The 19,167-nt window shown below is 30.3% G+C and overlaps 1 protein-coding gene across 10 annotated transcripts in view; it reads left to right on the top strand.

Annotated features, from left to right (window-relative positions):
• The window catches only part of LOC124358997 (actin-binding LIM protein 3), a 140,292-nt gene extending 122,984 nt beyond the window's left edge, over positions 1 to 17,308 (top strand). For 7 of the 10 annotated variants that reach the window (XM_046811306.1, XM_046811304.1, XM_046811300.1 and 4 more), the window contains 5 exons: positions 184 to 275; positions 3,281 to 3,350; positions 9,960 to 10,000; positions 11,994 to 12,188; positions 14,532 to 17,308. In XM_046811306.1, coding sequence (XP_046667262.1) covers positions 184 to 275; positions 3,281 to 3,350; positions 9,960 to 10,000; positions 11,994 to 12,188; positions 14,532 to 14,645 — 512 coding nt within the window. In that variant the 3' untranslated portion in view covers positions 14,646 to 17,308. Of the gene's footprint in view, positions 1 to 183; positions 276 to 3,280; positions 3,351 to 9,959; positions 10,001 to 11,993; positions 12,189 to 14,531 lie in introns of those variants that run through there. The other 3 variants (XM_046811301.1, XM_046811307.1, XM_046811308.1) reach the window with 3 other exon arrangements.
• The last annotated feature ends 1,859 nt before the right edge of the window (positions 17,309 to 19,167 follow it).

Below are 19,167 nucleotides of genomic sequence, written 5' to 3'. Positions count from 1 at the left end.
CTACCTTGTATTTAATTGAAAAGTGACAAAAATCTCCCTAAAATGTTGTATTTGAAGTTTGATGAAATCTCAACAGATGAAGAAACAACTCAATGGACGTATGATGGACATGTGAGGCCCAGATGGTAAGTGACAGTAACCGTGGTAAGGGGTAAGGGGTTACGAGCATGTGTTTGGTTACAGTTGTGAGTGCACTAAGACATGTGCCCAAGCCTGGCTACGGCCTCGCACCTAGATCACACACGTTCAGCTCTACAGCAGGCAGTGCCACCCCTGTAAGTTCTTCCTCAATCTCAAACTTCTCCTTTGTTGTGTATCAAAACTAGAGATAGGCCAATTCTGGGCTAGGAGTTTCTGAGTACCCAAAGGAAAATCAAATCAAAGGAGTTGCAACTCCAATACAGCCTTAAATCTAATCACTGTTTCAATAAAATTCTAGCATTAGCAAAATTAGATTATGAGTCAAACTAATTTATTTTCAAAACTCATCTTATTTTCACTCAAGGACGTATCCAGCAAGGGGGTCCAAGGTGTCCGGACCCCCCATATTTTAAATTAATTTTTTAGCAAACTATTATTATTATTTAAATAAATAATTCAGGATTACTGACATGTACTGCTGAAAGATTGTTCTCAACAAAGAAACGGGTCAAGAACTTTTTAAGGAACAAAGTGGGGCCTTACTCTCTGTCCATTACGGGAATATATCAGTTGTTTGAAACCCCCCTCCCAAAATCTTTTCCAGGCTACATTTTTGTGTTCACTCATTACGTTGTGGGAGATTGCATCATTTACAAACCATGATCAAATAGTGCAAATTACTGTTTTATAGTTGTGACCACATTATGTTGGATTGATTTAAAGAGAATGGTGTAATAATCGTGTAAACCTCAGCCCAGTAGCGAGCAAAGAGAGCTGTATGATGAGCTGCAAATATATAATTGGTTGATTTTAAATTTAAACGAAGGTCAGATTTGTTAAGCATTGTAATTACTTTACAAAGCTCAGTCATCTTATATTTGGAAAGTTTCTAAATGTTTTTCATTGATTATTGATTCTTAATCAAGCTTAGTTAAAAGCATGAACAACCATATTCATCACACAGCAATAACTATAGGTTAATATAAGAGATCAGTTACCAATCCGAGTCACTTATAGTAATGTTATAATTTACTTAGAAACTAAGGTGGAGTGTTTAGTTTAACATAAATGTAAGATAAAGATGTTGTTTTTTAAAAAATGGCTTGGTTATGATTGCGTTATTTTAATGAGTATTTGAAATAAATATGGGTAAGATTTTCTATCTGAAATCAAATTTAATTTAATTTTCAGTATTTAGTACCTGGTTTTAGAATTTTTTTAAATAAATTCTATTTTTGTGTGTTTTTCTGCTTGATTAATACATTGATTGCAACTTCATTTGACGTTTCATTAATTAGTGACCATTGTTGTCAATTTATTTGTGACGAAACTCGTCACCAGAATATCATATAGCTTCAGTGCCTGCTTAATTACATTTCTGTGAAGTAGTGGTATAAGTTTAGAATTTGGAGTCACTGACATAAGGCCACAACCTTAATACTGATTAATTAATACTGCTACAGTTCAAACGCGTTCAATGCTGATTCTCTTCTTCAACTTTTTAGCTCACCTTTACAGTTTCAAGTTTAATAATTTCACTTGTAATATGGTTTCAATAAAAGTTATCACATTATATAATTTAAACAAATTTATTAATTTTAAGTTTGCAAATAAAATCAGTAATCCTCCAATTTTCTAAATTGTAACCAATTTCAAACTAAATTTTTAATTTTGTATCATTCAAAGTTTTTATTTGTAATTTAAATGTCAAAATAATCAGTTTTATTGAGTGCAGAAACTAGACTTAATTAAATAGCATCTCTTGAAGAATTGGTTTTTTAAGAATCAAACTGTAACACGCCGTCATCAAAATTCACTGTATCATTGGTTCTTACTTTATGAAGTTGTTTCCTCTTTTTTATAAATTTCCTGGATAGTAGAAATTTACAATTTGGACATCACCCAATTTACTAAATATTTTGATTTTAATTGTCTATTCCACCAGTAATGCGTTAATTATAAATCATGATTCAGGACACATTAATGGTGAATTTCACTATTGCACATTAGTCTCAATAAACTTTCATGGTTTTTTCTGGGTCATAAACCCAAAGTTGAATGATACACGCAATTCCATCTCAATGAATATCAACCATGTAACAAAATTTGGGTGATTTAATTCCCCAAAACCCCATTCTAGAACATATTGGAAGGAGAAACTCCACCAGCTAAAAATATCTGTGTGCATGCATGAACTGAGAATTAATGTGTGGAATTGGTGATATTTTTCCAAATCATTCTTTTGTGCACATTAAGGTAATGGCTAAAACCCTCTTTTAATGTGTTCTCTATATACAGTGTGTATTACTTATCTATGTATGTATACGTAAAAGTGATTCCATTATTTGTTCTAAATCAATGTAAATCCATCAGACAATTTATAAAAAGTAAATCAAAGAGTATTATTGATATAAAATAAGCTTTCAGCATTTTTTGCTTCTGAATCATTTATTTTTATTTCTATAATATTTTAGAATAATTATAAATGTTATACACAATTACACATTCTTATGATACTCTTCATTGAATTGCTTCTAAGTTTTGAAAGTAGTCAAAGTTATTTATTTCTCAAAGACTTAATGTTTTGATTTATTTTATTTTATTTAGTTTTGGAAATTTATAGAATCCTTTAGTGTAATAAAGTGTGTTGAAACAATTTTTAACTGAAATTATGACATTATTTATAAACATAAAATACACTACTTTTTGTTCAAAGCGCCCTTAACTGAATAAAAAGCAGTTGTCTGTTTACAGTATTGGTTACTGCCATTAAAATGTAATGTATTAAAAACATTTTAAATACTTCAGTTTTATAATTAAAGAAAATATTTTATTTAAAGACAATAATTTAGTTAAATATTTTTAAGAGCGTAAAATTAAAATCTATTCAGTAATAATCCAGCCCCAAAAACATTTTAAGTTGCGACTGTTGTGTTAAAAGAACTTCTTTGTTACCAAACTGTACTTTTTTTTTTTTTTTTTTTTTTTTTTTTTTTTTTTTTTTTTTTTTTTTTTTTTTTAATCTTCGCATTAATAAATTAGTATTATTTATTGCACTATGTGCCAAGTGTCATTTGGAATGTCGAATGATTCCTATAGACATATCAATTGATTTGTGCCTTTGTTTGCCCTGAAACAGGGTGATTTCTCATTTAGTGGCCTTGGGGAGAAAACACACAGTACGGACTTTAGTAGCGGCAAATCAGACAGTAAGTATTGTGTTATTATCCATATGATCCACCCCCACAGTCAGAATATTGTCATAGTTGTAACAACATAGATTTTTTTCAAACTATAACCATTGAATAAACAAATCTAAAATATTGTAATTTCTCATTATAAAACATTTAGAATTTCACATATCTGCAGCATTTTAACCATAGGTGTATCAAAAGTGTCATTTGTGTCTTATGAACATGTGTTTTATTTAATGAATATGTTAAGTAATTATTTGCGTGCAAGTAGAAATTGTATATTACAAATTCAGAAAGACAATACTGGATCTGCTGTTATATATAACTTGAGGTTTTACAATAAAAAATAACATAATCATTTATAAATCATTGATAAAAACCAAGTGTGCTCATTACGGCTGTGTGATTGGCTGAAATTTATTACATTATGCTATTTTTCAATATCATTGAGAAGTTAGCTACTTTATTTTTTTTAAGTTGTTGATAACATAATATAATATTTCTATACATTTTCAGATGTTATATAAAAACTAATTATCTGTTGTAAGGTTTTAATTGTTTAACTTAGTGGGTAACTGTTGTTTATTGTTTGTTAAATAAACCGACTTTGAAACATCCTTTATTTCTTCAGCCAACAGAATCTCAGTTAAACTGAAACTACCAGTAATATGTATCAGCTTATACAAGTGAGTTGAAGGGGCCAATTAAGCTGTATTGTGATTGGTCGAACTAGTCACCAACCAGTGTGGTGAAACTGCACTCAGTATGGCTTCATATCGCTTATTTATGACGTTCTTTGTTAATATTTTCTTTTCTGGTTATTTTTGAGACTTCTCCAAGGATAATAACAGGTACATTACAAATTATCAAAAGACTGGCAGCCTGTAATAAGGAAATCATATTGATTGCTGTTCAATTGAATTGGTTATTGATAATTAAGCTTCAAGCAATCACAATACACGGAGGACCCTCCAAATCACTTTGTATAAGCACATATGCATTACTGGCAGTATTGGTTTAACAATGTTTCAAAACAGTATGAAACAGAAAACTTAGATGACAGTCACGTGCAGTATGAATAAGGGAAAAACGAAAAAAATTGTACTGCATTTGTGAGTAATATATAGTGTTTTTTCAAATGTATTACATTACATAAATGACAATATTCTGATGAAACCACTTATTTAGTCTAGGATTACAAATTATGTTTATTTTGTTGTCTCTGTTGTGTGTTTGTTGACTCTAGCATCACCCATCCTTGTCAGCTTTTTGTTGCTGCTTTTGTCACATTCTACCAATTTTCTTTTCTATTCTACAGTTCTTTTTATGAACGTTAATTCAACTAAAATTACTTTTTCTATTACTATGTTTTTGCACTTTCTGCCTTTTTTATTATTTCACTTATTCAAGAGTTTAATAAAACTGTTTAGCTGTTGATAAAAATAACAAATATTACATTTTTGAAATATTAAAAGATTGTTTAACAAATATATGAATTTATAGGTATTTTTACAGTTTTTAACATAAACTAGTCTCAAAACTACTATAAATATCTGTAGCATCTGGCTGTTGTGAATGAACTAATTTGTGGTGATCATTGGTGCCGGGATGTGTGTCTCGGATTTTGGAATTTATAGTTAGTTTCCACTCTATAGTATTCATTTCATGCAAACTTCTTAGTTTAGTGTCAGTTTTAATAAATTTGCTGATAGATTAATTAAAGCGGAAAGAACGGTAAGCAATGTACAAAAATACTTAAAAGACCTAAATTCTGTTAAGACTATTCAGGAATTTCCACAACTTTATTAAGATACCACATTAAGAGCCAGAAATGACTGGATTTTACCGTCTAAGAATGATGTTAAATTTGAAATATATGTATCTCTTTTCTTTGTAAAATTTTGGAAAATGTCTACATTTAAATACATAATGAATATCCATTCAAACGCTTTGTAGCGTTTTTAATGCATAACTTTTTAATATTAAATGATAGAGTACAAAAATTTAAGATTAAAAATGAGACATCTTTAATATTGTGAGATTAAAAGACCTTGAAATAAGGTTGTTAAGTTCTTGAAGTTGAACATTGTTCTCATGGCCCTAAAATCAAGATGGCCACCAGTAAAGTCTTCTTAACCATGCTATATCTGTTTATATAATAATCATAAAGTATGTCAAGTTATTTACTATACTTTATTAAAAAAGTTAAATAAACTTTGCAAAGGTTAAATACAGTAATATTCCACTGTTAGAAATAGTATTAATTTAGACTAATTGTTTTATTAATTTAAAATGGATTTAGATACCTTTCATCTTATGTAATTAAATAATATGTATTAACATAATAAACACAAAATTTATAGCAAAATTATAACAGAGCAATATTAAGAGAAAAATATAAATTGATTATTGTTTACCCTAGTAGTTTGACTCGCTAATATATTTGTGTTTAACTCACTAACCTTGCACTGCATTTTGTTGCTGCTTTATTAACATAATTTAATTTACTGTGTTCTTCGCTTTCTGGTGTTAAATGTAATTTTATTTCGTGCCTAACATTGTGTTCATTTTTTATTAGTCAAATTAAATGTGCACCTCATGAAAGCTTTATGTTTGTTGGTTATCGTGTGTTAAAAATGAATAAATATGTATTTTTTGTGTTCCAGTGTATATAAAATTGAAATAAATGTGTGAGATTTGATTAGGATTTGTCACCCAGAGATTTTATGAATATTAATTATAATAAAATAAATCTACATGACAATGGCATTTAATATCATTTACTCTTTCAGGAGTATTTAAATAAAAGAGACAGTTAAAGGTTTTAGTGTTAATAAAACCAATCAAATAGTTATATTAGCACTATTTTTGTAAGGATGTTAACTAAATTTTGGGATATTTATTTTACAATAAAAAAAAAAAAAATAGTTGAACAACAACATATGTCAAGGAATGCTTTGTAACTGTTGAAACTGAAATTCTTTGAACTACATAGGACATAAAAATGTATTTTCCTACATCTGTAACTCTTCATCTACAGAGAAGTATGTCTCATGGAAAGGATTATTGGGAGTCTTATATGTAAAAATAAATCAAAATGTATTTAATATAAAAGTCTTGGAGAGACAGTTGGAACTTAAAATAAAACTTGGTCAATACTGATAAAATGTTTTTGAATTTTATATGCTAAAAGGCGATATAGTTTTGTTTATACAATTTACCAAAATTATATTCATTCAAAACATAAATGTGGATTGTTGAGAACAAAAAAGTGGTGAGTTAAAATTGGTGTTTGTAATAAAATAATTGTTGTTAAATTTTAAGAGGATATGATTGGTTTTAATTTTCGTGAATCACATTAAACATGCTTTTTTAGTTTTAAACATATAAAACCTTTAATATGTGTAAAAGTTTCTTTATTATTTTTCCTCATCTTTGTCTGCAATGTGATGAGTTCCAACTGTATAAGATTGTTGACTTTAACAAGTAATAATATATCAGAGTATTGTTAAAAACAATACACTATTTATCTATGTTTCAATTTAAATTTGTTCACATATGGGCCATTCCTCTGTAGAAGTGGAGTTGCTGATTATACATGAAAGTAAATTTTTTGTGTTATGTCGATGTACAGTGTTTACATTTTATAAGTAAAACCATTGAATAATTTATTAAGCAATTCTGGGTATACTGGATGTTTTCTCTTTTCTGAACAGTTCAAAATTATCATTAACACCATTACTCTACTTTATGAGCAATGAAATCCGTCCAATGAAGTTACAAAATATTGTGAACTACTTCAATTCACCGATTAGCAACAATATTTGATTTTAAAGTTGTGCCCTCTTTCATGTAATTATTCACAATGGATATACCTGTAGTTGTTCAATCTTTGAAGTACACTCGTTGTAATTGTATTTTATCTAGTTAGTAACCTGCTGGTTTGGATGTTGAAAATGTGTTGTACCAATATAGATGGTATTTCAAAGTTTTCGGTTCATTTGAATTATTTGGTATTAACATGGTATTGTTGAAGTTTTCATTTGAAGAATTTAAATATTTTGCTTATTCTAAATTATTATATAAATAAACAATCATAAACGTTCAAAATTAAAGTGTAAAGTCTATCTGGATTCGCTAGAAGAAATGTAATGGTATAACAACACGTCTATCTAAGTTCATTTATAAGTCCCACAAATATAGCCAGGGCTGACAGACATCTGACAGAATGATCTGTCTTGTGGCAGTGACTATCTATCAGGCCAACATATACAGTATGTAAAAAACGTAGCCCAGATTCAAGTGGATACCATAAAATAAATGCATTACAGGCCAGCAGAATTGGTTAGTTTAAGTATTTAATATTGAAAGTAATATTGGTAGTATAATACTGTGTACGTAGTGCAGTACAATTCTGAAGAGGCAAATATGGAAATTTTGTTTACAAATTTAAACCTCAAATTGCTATAAATAATATGCTTTCAAGTGCAATCCTTAAAATATTTTTTGTATTATTATTCGGACACAATACAATATGATAGTGATATAACTTGTATTCTCAAAAAGCTTTTGCATACTAAATTATTAACAAAATTACGCATTGTAAACATTCAACGACATTGCATGCATAGAAAAAGGTTAAATTACTTCACAAATTTCAGATTCATTTCTGCACGTTTATATTTCAGAGTAAAATCCAGTTAAAAATATTATAGAAATGAAAAGTAAAGGTGTAATATATCAATATATTGTTTTTCAAATATGATATTAAAATTACTAACACGTTGGCTACCGACCAAGTTGAACAAAATTTAGTAATAATATACATACTTACATTTTTGTAATACTCGATATTAATCCAGCAGCCTGATGAGACCTATCTGTGATGTCTCGATCCCCGTCACAGACCCATATCACAATTTCGTGAAGCTATGTATCAATCCAACAGCATGACGAGACCTATCTGTGATGTCTCGATTTCTGTCATGGACTCATGTCACAATTCCGTGAAGCTCTGTATCAATCCATTAGCCTGACGAGGCCTATCTGTGATGTCTCGATTTCTGTCATGGACTCATGTCACAATTCCGTGAAGCTCTGTATCAATCCAACAGCCAGACGAGGCCTATCTGTGATGTCTCGATTTCTGTCATGGACTCATGTCACAATTCCGTGAAGCTCTGTATCAATCCAACAGCCAGACGAGGCCTATCTGTGATGTCTCGATTTCTGTCATGGACTCATGTCACAATTTCCGTGAAGCTCTATGTATCAATCCAACAGCCAGACGAAGACCTATCTGTGATGTCTCGATTTCTGTCATGGACTCATGTCACAATTCCGTGAAGCTCTGTATCAATCCAACAGCCAGACGAGGCCTATCTGTGATGTCTCGATTCCTGTCATGGACTCATGTCACAATTTCCGTGAAGCTATGTATCAATCCAACAGCCAGACGAGACCTATCTGTGATGTCTCGATTCCCGTCACAGACCCATATCACAATTTCGTGAAGCTCTGTATCAATCCAACAGCCAGATGAGGTCTATCTGTGATGTCTCGATTTCTGTCATGGACTCATGTCACGTGAAGCTCTATATCAATCCAACAGCAGACGAGGCCTATCTGTGATGTCTCGATTTCTGTCATGGACTCATGTCACAATTCCGTGAAGCTCTGTATCAATCCATTAGCCTGACGAGGCCTATCTGTGATGTCTCGATTTCTGTCATGGACTCATGTCACAATTCCGTGAAGCTCTGTATCAATCCATTAGCCTGACGAGGCCTATCTGTGATGTCTCGGTTCCTATTACAGACCCATATCACGATTTCATGATGCTATAAATCATCTAGCAGCTTGATTTTATCTATCTGTGATGTGTTGATTCCTATCATGGACAAGCATCACAATTTTTTGATGTTTAGAATCAGCCCAGTACTTGACCTGTTTGTGTCTCTGTTGTTATTGGGCTGGCCTGTTTTTTGACTTGGTTCCTGCTTGTCATTCTACTGAAAAGTATATCAATTACAAGTAGATGAACTCAGGTAACGACTTTAGAGAATTTTTTCTATCCTGCCTAGTCTTCAGTAAAACATTCATAAAGATCTGGTGATCAAGAAATGTTACAAAAATTAAAAACAAATTAGTCCACTCGAACTCTGGTTGCATCACTTTTAAGAATGCTTTCCTACATATTCATGTTTTATATGTTTAGAACAAACTATAATTTATTAGCGAATGACTCTATGATAACGTTTGTAGATTTATTTAAAAACCTATATAATCACGTAAAAAGAAAAAAATATCACTACTACTTACATAGGAAACAAAACACAATAGTTATGAAGGGGTAGTAACTTTAAGCAAGTATCACAATCGGTCTCAGGTAATCGTTCATATTACGAGGATTAGGTTATAAAAATACTGGGACAGTAGCCAACATGTTAGATGGTCATATAAATATTTGATTTAATATTTTTGGCATTGTCATCAAAACACATCGTTACTTTGACAATTGGATGATAACAAATGACATGTAATCCGGTGTATAGGCCATATTTGCCTCATCGCTTAGCTTTAGCATCCACGCTTATCTGACCCTCTCTCTCTCTCCCTTCACAGTTTCTGGCGGCTCAGTCTCCGAGGTGGGCAGGGGTCCTCTGGTACGTATCTCTCACTCACTTGTCGTAGTCTAGCCGTCCACACGTAGTAGTCTAGAATAGTCTGAACTTAATAGCCGTTTTCATCTAGCAAAGATTGTAAAAATGCGAGATTCAGTACGCGTGTATGCTAAATTATTACTTAATATACAGGTATCCCAACATATAGGAAATTATGTTTAAATTCAGATAAGGTTATAAATTTGTTGAAAAGTTAAATCTATTTTGTATGTAAATTACCGTTGTTTACCAATAAACGGAAACAGTGCACTTGAAATGAAACAAACTAATGTTAGATTTGCATGTGGCATTTTGGTGTGAGGATTTCCTGGATTGTAGACTAATTAGGTGATAGAAAGAGCAGAATTGTATTAACATTTAGTGGAAAACAAACAGTAATCTTGTAAATTGCTGCTTTTAGTCAAGCATTTAATAACTAAAATAGTATAGTCATTTAAGCTCTGAATCTTTTGTAAAATTTTAAAATAAATCTTAAATAAATGTAATAGCTATAATTTATGAATGTCTAAAGAAAGTAGTGCTTATAAAAATTACTTTTCTGTGGCAAGAAAGGCATGGTTTGTCAGTACATTTGTTTGACAATAAAAAAATCCTGGAATCCAAAAACCCAAATATAGAATTAGATGGCATGAACTAAATATAATGTGTCACAATAAAATATTTTTACGTCGTTCAAAAAGCGATTTCCCTAAACTTTCCAGAACTTTGCCTAGAAACTTTATTTAACAGGACAACTCATTTGCCATTGTTTTTCAAAAGTAGAACACTTATGTTTTAATAATTGTTTCATGTTACCGTGCATTTTTGTATTTGCCGTAAAGTAATGTGAACATATATGTTGTAATCTATTTATTTTTAGTAAACTGCCCGACTATCTTTCAGTAATTTTTAGAAGCAAACTGTTTTAATACTAATCACATCCTGGGTTATCAATTGTTTACTACCAAGATTGGGTTTTTTAACGTTTGTTTTATATCAAAAAGTTTGTAAATGACATTTTCCACAAAATGTCATCATTTGTGAACTAACACAATATAAAGTAGGATACAATGATAAAAATATATTAAACAAATTAAAAATTCACATTTTGGGGTTTGTTGGATGTTTGGAAAGATACTGACTGCTCAAAGGGTTAAAGTTACACAAACAATTAAAGGCCAAAATGTGTGGCATGAAACCTGTCAGAGTCCAACTTGACAACAAACCAAGTTGTTCATTAAAAAAAATAAAGTAAATATCTGTTACATGGCTTTTACCCCTCGATTGATTCCAGTCCTCGAAACATTGTTCTATTTTTGTAACAAATACTTAGGGCAAATGTCCAACCATCAAACAAAGAACTTTATGTAAGTAATGTAATAATTATATTTATAAAATAATTTAAAGCAATCATGTCCCTAATTAGCCAAAATTTATAATTCAGTATAATCCAATTTACGTGAATGATTGTACATCACCTTAGTAAATAATGATGTACTGCTAAACAAATGCAGAATGTATTCTTATTCTTTTTCTTTGGTTTAAAAAAAAACTAGATTTGTTTTTGGTCATTTAATGTCTATGTGTTCCAGTATAAACAATAATATTTGTTATAACCTTGGCAGTTTTGTGTCATTTATTGATTGAAGTACTTTTTTGTGTTTCAAATTGCCTCTTTTAAAGAGTATTTAAAAATTTAAAGTTTTCAAATAAAACCTGTGACAATATAATTTAAACTCGATTATTTACATATAAATTTGCAAGTATTTGGTTATGGTTAACTGTACTAACACAGTAGAAGGCTGTAGTTAATATCACAGTTATAATAGTTCTAAGCAGAAGATGAGTACGGAAATTGTCAGTACATATTTATTGATCCACAATTTAAATGCAATAGGGATAGTTGTAAGGCTTCCCAACCTTCGTGGTGCATTAGTCTGTCTGGGATTGTCTTCGTGGAGACATTGTATCTGAATCTGTTGTACACCCGTTGTAGGGTCCTGAGCTAGCCACATCGTCGACATATACGGGAGGTCTGGGCTATGTGCCGTCTTACAGCCCCCACCTACGGCGGTCACTGCCCAACATGGCTGCCTCTCACTCCTCCGAGCCCCCCAAGATATACCCTTATCATCTGCTGCTTATCACCAACTATAGACTGCCTGCCGATGTCGATAGGTGTAATCTCGAGGTGAGTTTGTCTATCACTATCGTTGATATCTGCTAGTCTATGTGTGTAGTGAGTGGTTTGCGGATATATCCGTAAAATCGGAACAAAATCATACCAATTTATTTTTGTATGTAGACCTGTTATTAAAACTGTATTTATTAGAGGTAATTCATGAAAATATAAATTAAAGCTCCCAAAAGACAAATTGAAAAACCATTTTTAAGGAAAATTTGTTGTGGGTTGGCGACACTGCAGTCATACGAGTATATATATCAGGTGTAAAACTGTCAAAAGATCTAAATGTGAATAAAAACTTATTCCAAGCCTCAACAAATTTCACAGATTTTTGGAATACTTTTTGTGCCATAAAACAGTAAATTTTTTTCATTTTTACGTCTTAACTGTTAGAAAAATGTGTTTCTATAACGAATTTTTCTATCCCTAGCCAAACTAGACGTATTTTGCTGATTTTATCGTCTGTAAAGAATTACTTCTTCAGAGTAATTATTTGCTGTGTGTATACAACTTCTTGCTTGGCCAAATTCACCTTATTTTTTTACCTGTTTGGACAGAATACTGTGACTGTTTCCTGTATTTGTCAGAATTATTGATATGTATTTAAATTTTTCAATGAAAATGTTTTTTTGACAATGAGATTGGGTTGATATACAACAGAAAAATAACATTAGTAAAACATATTGGCTTAAGGGGGCTGATACAGTTAGACGAAATCATTTTGCAATGAGTAGTAAAATATTTTACTGTCACCTCAAATAAAGACCAAATTCCATGAAACTTGGAAGTTGTGCTCAATACCAGTCCTAGTTATTTAAAAAAATATTTTTGAAGGAAATAATATTTTACTAATTTTGTTTTATATAATACAATTTTTAATGTATTAAAATGATTCTGGTTTTCAGAATAATTTTATAGGCCCTTGTGCTTAGTGAAATACCTAATTATATTCTTTACTGAATACTCAAAAGTTTAATATGAACTATTTAAATTATTTGTTTATGATGAATTAATTTTTATAATAAAAATATAAAAAAATGTACCCAAAATTTTCTTAATTATAGGATATATGACATTTTTTAACTCACCAATATGATTGTAGTTCTAATTGCTGCTATATGTGTCCTGAGTAACTCCTAAAAATTTGATAGGTGTAGTATTAATAGTCTTTGAGTTATGAAGGAAACCAGAACTATTTGAATAAATTAAGAACTTTTATTTAAAAGTAGTAAAATATTATTTTGTATATATATTTACTTGTAATTAAAATGCAATGTTTTTTATACATTTATTGATTATAAAAAAATCCAACACATGTTTGTACCTAATCGTTTAAATATTCAAAAAGTATACATTTTTAAAGAAAAACAAAACTGTGGTTGGATGCGTGTTAATTACAGTACATAGTGAACACGAGACACTTCCTGTAATTATAAGATAAAATATAAGGGGGTAAATGTGTTTCAAGTGTAACATTGTTATTATGGACTCAAACTCAAGATTGTTTCACTACATCTATTTCTTAAACTTTAATAACAAAGCAATAATTTTCAGCATAACATGTTTATAGCTGTTTCATAGAGATTGCCGTTTCACTGCTTCAATTTACTTATATATATTACTAGCTGTTTCCCGCGTCTTCTCACGCTTTTCGTAAGTTTTGCCCGTGTATGAGCACTTCTGGTTCAAGTAAATTATATTTGTAATGCCGATATAGAGTTTGCCTTTTTGCCACGATCAAGAAAATCTGTCAAAGTGTATGTTTATAGCCATTGTACACGTACATATATTTTATTATAAAGTGGTCTAACACTCAAGCTTTAAGTTCAACCAGAAATTTACTTTAAAGACAAATATACATTATAACTAAGTACCTTCAAATAGTGTTTGATATTTATTACATGTAACTGTCTTGTAATTGCAGTTTATAGTTTGCAGGCACTTTGAAAACTTTTATATTTTGCATTGCCGCCTGGTGGCGAGTTACATCATTGGATATAGCATATACATATCATTGTTCTCCGTGGAAAAATACATATACATAAAAATTTTCATAATTATTGGTCAAATAGTGTACGATTCTGTAAAGGACATACAGACAAACATTTATATATATATATCTAATAAGAAGGTATATATAGGTTATTTGCATGCTGCAACATTACGTTGTTCTCTTTTAAATTTATGATTACATTATTGTTTAATAGAATTTAGTTCTGTTAGCACATAGAACCAACAATAACATTTGATGTTGCTGGTCTAAATAAATTTGTTAAATTGTCAAAACACCTCAAAAATTGTTTCAGTAGAGTCTCATCTGAATATTATTTTCTTGTTTTGTTTGTGCAGCGTCACCTTTCGGAAGCCGAGTTTGAAACACTGTTCCAGTGCTCTCGGATAGAGTTCTACCGACTGCCACAGTGGAAGAGGAATGAACTCAAGCGCCGAGCCAGGCTCTTCTAACCTCTCAGATTCAGCCCCTTGCACAAATCTACTCTTGTACCACTCGCTTGGACCGCCACAGCAGTTACGTTCTTCGAAGGTTGCTTTTCTCCGATGGTGCTTCTGGTTTTATCGAACAGCCCGACCTGCTTGATGGGACAATCCGATATGTCGATGATGCTCGTTTCTGAATTAAATAGTGCACATAGTTTAACCTCCCTAGTTGTTTAATTCCTTATGTTAAGTCTGTGCTACGTTTCACTTCTCTATCAGACTAATCTCTGATAGGTTACCACCAAGATTAATGTAGGCATTGAACTGTCAGTGAGTGTTAAGTGCTGATTCACGATGAAATACTTTCTGTTTTAAAGTTTGTCGAACAACTTGAAAAATTCTGTTATTGTTGATCACACTTATCATATGCTTTATTAATACAGTAATTTGCTATTTTAAATATGTTGACTTCCATCTATTTTATTATTACGCAGGTTTTTGTGTATTCATTTTATTACTAGACTTATTTTATCGTGCTGTAATTTAAACAATATAGGATTATCTTCTATTCTGTATCCAAGAATTTATTTGTGTACAGGGTTTCCTCGCTTGATTTTGGTATTGCTGAAAGCTTTATTTATTGTGTATAGTGTATATTATTATGTAGATTTATTATTCGACACAGGTCCTATTGTAGCTTATGCCCTATTGATTCAGAAACGTTGGCCTTTGCTGATATCTAGATAAATTCTAATGTTATATTGTATAATACTATATTCCGATATTCAACTAAATATTGTAAAAACTACTTAGCTTAGCCAGGCGCCCCTGATGTGTGAACGGTGTATTTATCCAGTCTACATTTGGGTGGTTAGTGCTAGACGTAGAGTTAGGTTCAACATTTTGTACTCTAGTTTTTGTTAATTTCGTCAGTAAACATGATACGTCTTTTAGGCTCGCACATTCGTCAAAAGTTGCGTTTTTCTAAGTTACCATTTTATTCTGCTAAAAAATTTAATTTATCCTTTTTGCATTAAAATTATTTCTATTGTGGAATTTTTATTTTGTGCACGATTGTTTTTAAGCACATTTTTAAAACTGTCAGGCAGATTTTCTAAACTGCACATGTTCTTCAACAACTGATAATACGAGTTTAATCCGGCATGTTCTAGTTCTGAGACTGGCAGAACAGGGAATATTTTGTGTTATAGACAATTTAAATGAATTAATGTAAATTAAATATTATGAAATGAAAATTGTGTTCTTTCGAGCACAATTTAGTTGTGAATATAAGATATGGATCGTGAAAACATTGGATTCAAGTCCGCAAACATACCTCGTTCAAACAAACGTCATTAACATTTAACATAGTGCAACGGAGGAAATCAAATAGCGAACTCGAAATGCCAAACAAATTTGCAGTGCACCAAGTATTCAACTCAATGTGGATTTAATTTTTAATTTGTGATTTCTTATAATTTAACAGTTTGCCAACATGTGGTTGGGGAAAATGCCGGATTATAGTGCATTCCAAATTATAGAGATATTAATATATATTAATAATGCTATTGGTAAAATTTTGGTTTATGAAAAAGTTATATTTACCAGCTAGTGTTTAAATGTAGGAAGTATTTCTAAAGTTTATTAAGAGTTGCCAATTTTTATACATATCTCATTCAGATGGTTAGCTTTAAAATTATGTACATGTTTCATATTATAGAGTGTTATTTTCTAGAGGAAATTTCCAAAAGTTGGATACAGTAATTTAAATGTTATTCAGTTGTATTTTCACTTTTATATTGATTTTCTTTACTGACTCCTCATTAAGTTCATATGTAATTTAATATCTAAAACCATTAAATTTTATGTTACTGATATGTTTAGTAATTAAGTAAGATTAAAGAAGTTATCTGTTCTCTTAAGTATACAAGTAATTTAAAAGGATTAAGTAACGTTCATCTGTAATTTTTCGATAAATATAATGCATTCTTGTTGACGTTTTGAATTGTAATTTTTGATTTTGTGGTAAATACTCATCGAGTAATGACTTGCTTGATGTAAAAGGTGTTATTTATATGTTTAGTGTACGAGACATGTAGTCTTTAAAATCTACGAGTGCTTCTTGAATGCCATCACTGCCATGCCAAGAACATTGTCTTAATAAAACACAACTACACGTTAATTTTCTAACATATAATTGGAATGTAAAATGTTGAAGTTTGAGAACATGTTTTCCTGTCTAAAGAGATAAACACAAAGCCACTCTTAAGATTCTAAACATCGGACATTCCTACTTAACTATTTAAGTTACAGTAATTTTGAAAATTCACAAAAACTATCTTGCCTTAAGCTGTATTATTAATTTAAATGTAATACAAAATACATATTTTAACATCAATACTTATATTCAGTGTATAGAAGTCATATTATCTTTTTCTGGTATTTTTAGAAAGATAATGAGTTTAATAACGAATTTAGCTATTGGTTATACAGTCTGAGAGTCTTAAACTAAAGTTAATCTGGTGAAGCAGGGATCCAACAAGGTAGATACAAATTGTATTTTACTTAATGAAGGGAAACAATGTTGTGATGAGATAGTAGCTGATATTTAAAAAGATTATATTGTATCTATGCTTTGTAGTGTGCATTCAATAATAAAACATTGGACTAAGTTCCTAGATTACAAATGACTACGCGTTTTAATTTTTCACACTTTTTCCTTAGTTATAATTTAAAACGTAATGAATCTGAACATAAACGGTTTCCCACGTACTTCAGCAAGTTTTAGAAAAATTTGAGAGAAACAAGTGTTTTTTTGCATTTGAAAAAGATATCATGCTAAAAACTTCATTTTTTGAGTATTCATTGGAATGGGGAACAATACTGTACTGGCATTATTAAGAATCAAGAATTGTTATTGTCTTTAAATGCATTGTGCAATTGACAAAGTCAGATTTAAAATTAACATTTTCTTAATATAAATATAAATCTCTATCTAAAGGTCAAATTATCGGTAGTTATCTATAAGGTAATAACAGCTGACAATGAAGTTATAATAATTAAATAAATACTCTATAGTAAAACAATAATAATAACACATACATACACTTAATACACAAACAAAAATACTTAAAATATAAAAACAATTTATCAATGTAGTTAAAAATTTATAGTGCTAGTATCACAGGCTAAAAGCTATCAACAGAATAAATAAATTCTCTTCTAACCAGTTTTCCACTACTATTTTAAATCTTTTTATAGGTACAGACTTTGTTAAATAGCTTAATTTAAATATACATTTGGCTGATTTATTTTTTACAAGTTTGACAGTTAGAAAAAAAGAATATGTTTTTTTCTGGTAAAATAACATTGAATTTCCTTTCTAGTTAAAAAATTACATAACGACTCTTTAAAATTCACAAAACAACAGTAAACATACAAATTTGAAATTGTAATTATTTTTAGTTCCCTTAAAATTGGTACATGTTTCTGTATGTGAAAAGGTACATTCTTAATAGTTTTCAGTGCCTTTTTCTGCCATTTAAAAGCTTTTTTTACAACACTAATTTGTCCCATAATGTTGTTTCACATCTTAAATGTGAGTGAAAAAAGCATAATAAGTTGAAACTAGCACGTCTAAGGTAATACATTTTCTTAATTTACGTAATCAACTCATGTCAATTTCTTACATAATTGTTCGATATCATGGTCCCAACCCAGTCTACTATCCAGATGTATTCCTAATAACTTAACAGGTTTAACATCTTTATAAATTGTATAATTTAGAGAAAATATTATTTTTTAAATCTTTTTATCATTAACAAGTAATAAGTTGGCTTCAAATATGTGAATGTTTAGTTTAGGTCCATTTCACCTTCTGCCATGTGCAGTGTTTCTGATGCTGTCACAGGCTTGACTCATGGAATATGGAGTTCACGTCTGTCTGAAAAGATCTAAAAAAGTCAGTAACGACCCTTTACATCGTTTAACATCAGAGACACCAAGACTACAAAAGATCTCTGTCTGGATTACCCAGCAGTCATTCAGCGATCTGTTACAGTATGGTTTTAGAGGCTAATTAAGTGAAAGATGAAATTGAGTTGAATTCACATCAAATCAACTCTTGAGGTATATTTTCAGCTATTGAAAAAAGCTAGAATATGTATTCATTTTTGAGGAACTAAGTTATGAGGCAAATTGTTTTGTTGGAAAAACCCTTCACGTCCACCTGGAAGCACTTTTACGTTTTTAATCATTTTATCCTAAACTTGTCTTAATTTTAAAATGATATTATAAGGGTTGTTTAAAAAAAAAACTATTCACCTATCTTTCTTGATGATGTTTTAATATGTTGGTGACATTAGAAATAAACATTATAAATATAAAAAAATTGTAATGAACCAGATTTTCTCCAACCTTCCAAATCATTCTTAGGCGATTAAATGATATTTCACTAAATTTATAATATACAAAAGATTTGATTAAACTAAGATATCATAAAAAAATAACAGTAAAAAATGGTTGTAGGTACTTTTGAATAATTTATGTA

This window comes from Homalodisca vitripennis, chromosome 4 (assembly GCF_021130785.1).
Source record: "Homalodisca vitripennis isolate AUS2020 chromosome 4, UT_GWSS_2.1, whole genome shotgun sequence".
Classification (NCBI taxonomy): Eukaryota; Metazoa; Arthropoda; class Insecta; order Hemiptera; family Cicadellidae; genus Homalodisca; species Homalodisca vitripennis.
Note: the sequence above shows the minus strand (reverse complement) of the source record. Positions and strands in the feature narration are given on the sequence as shown.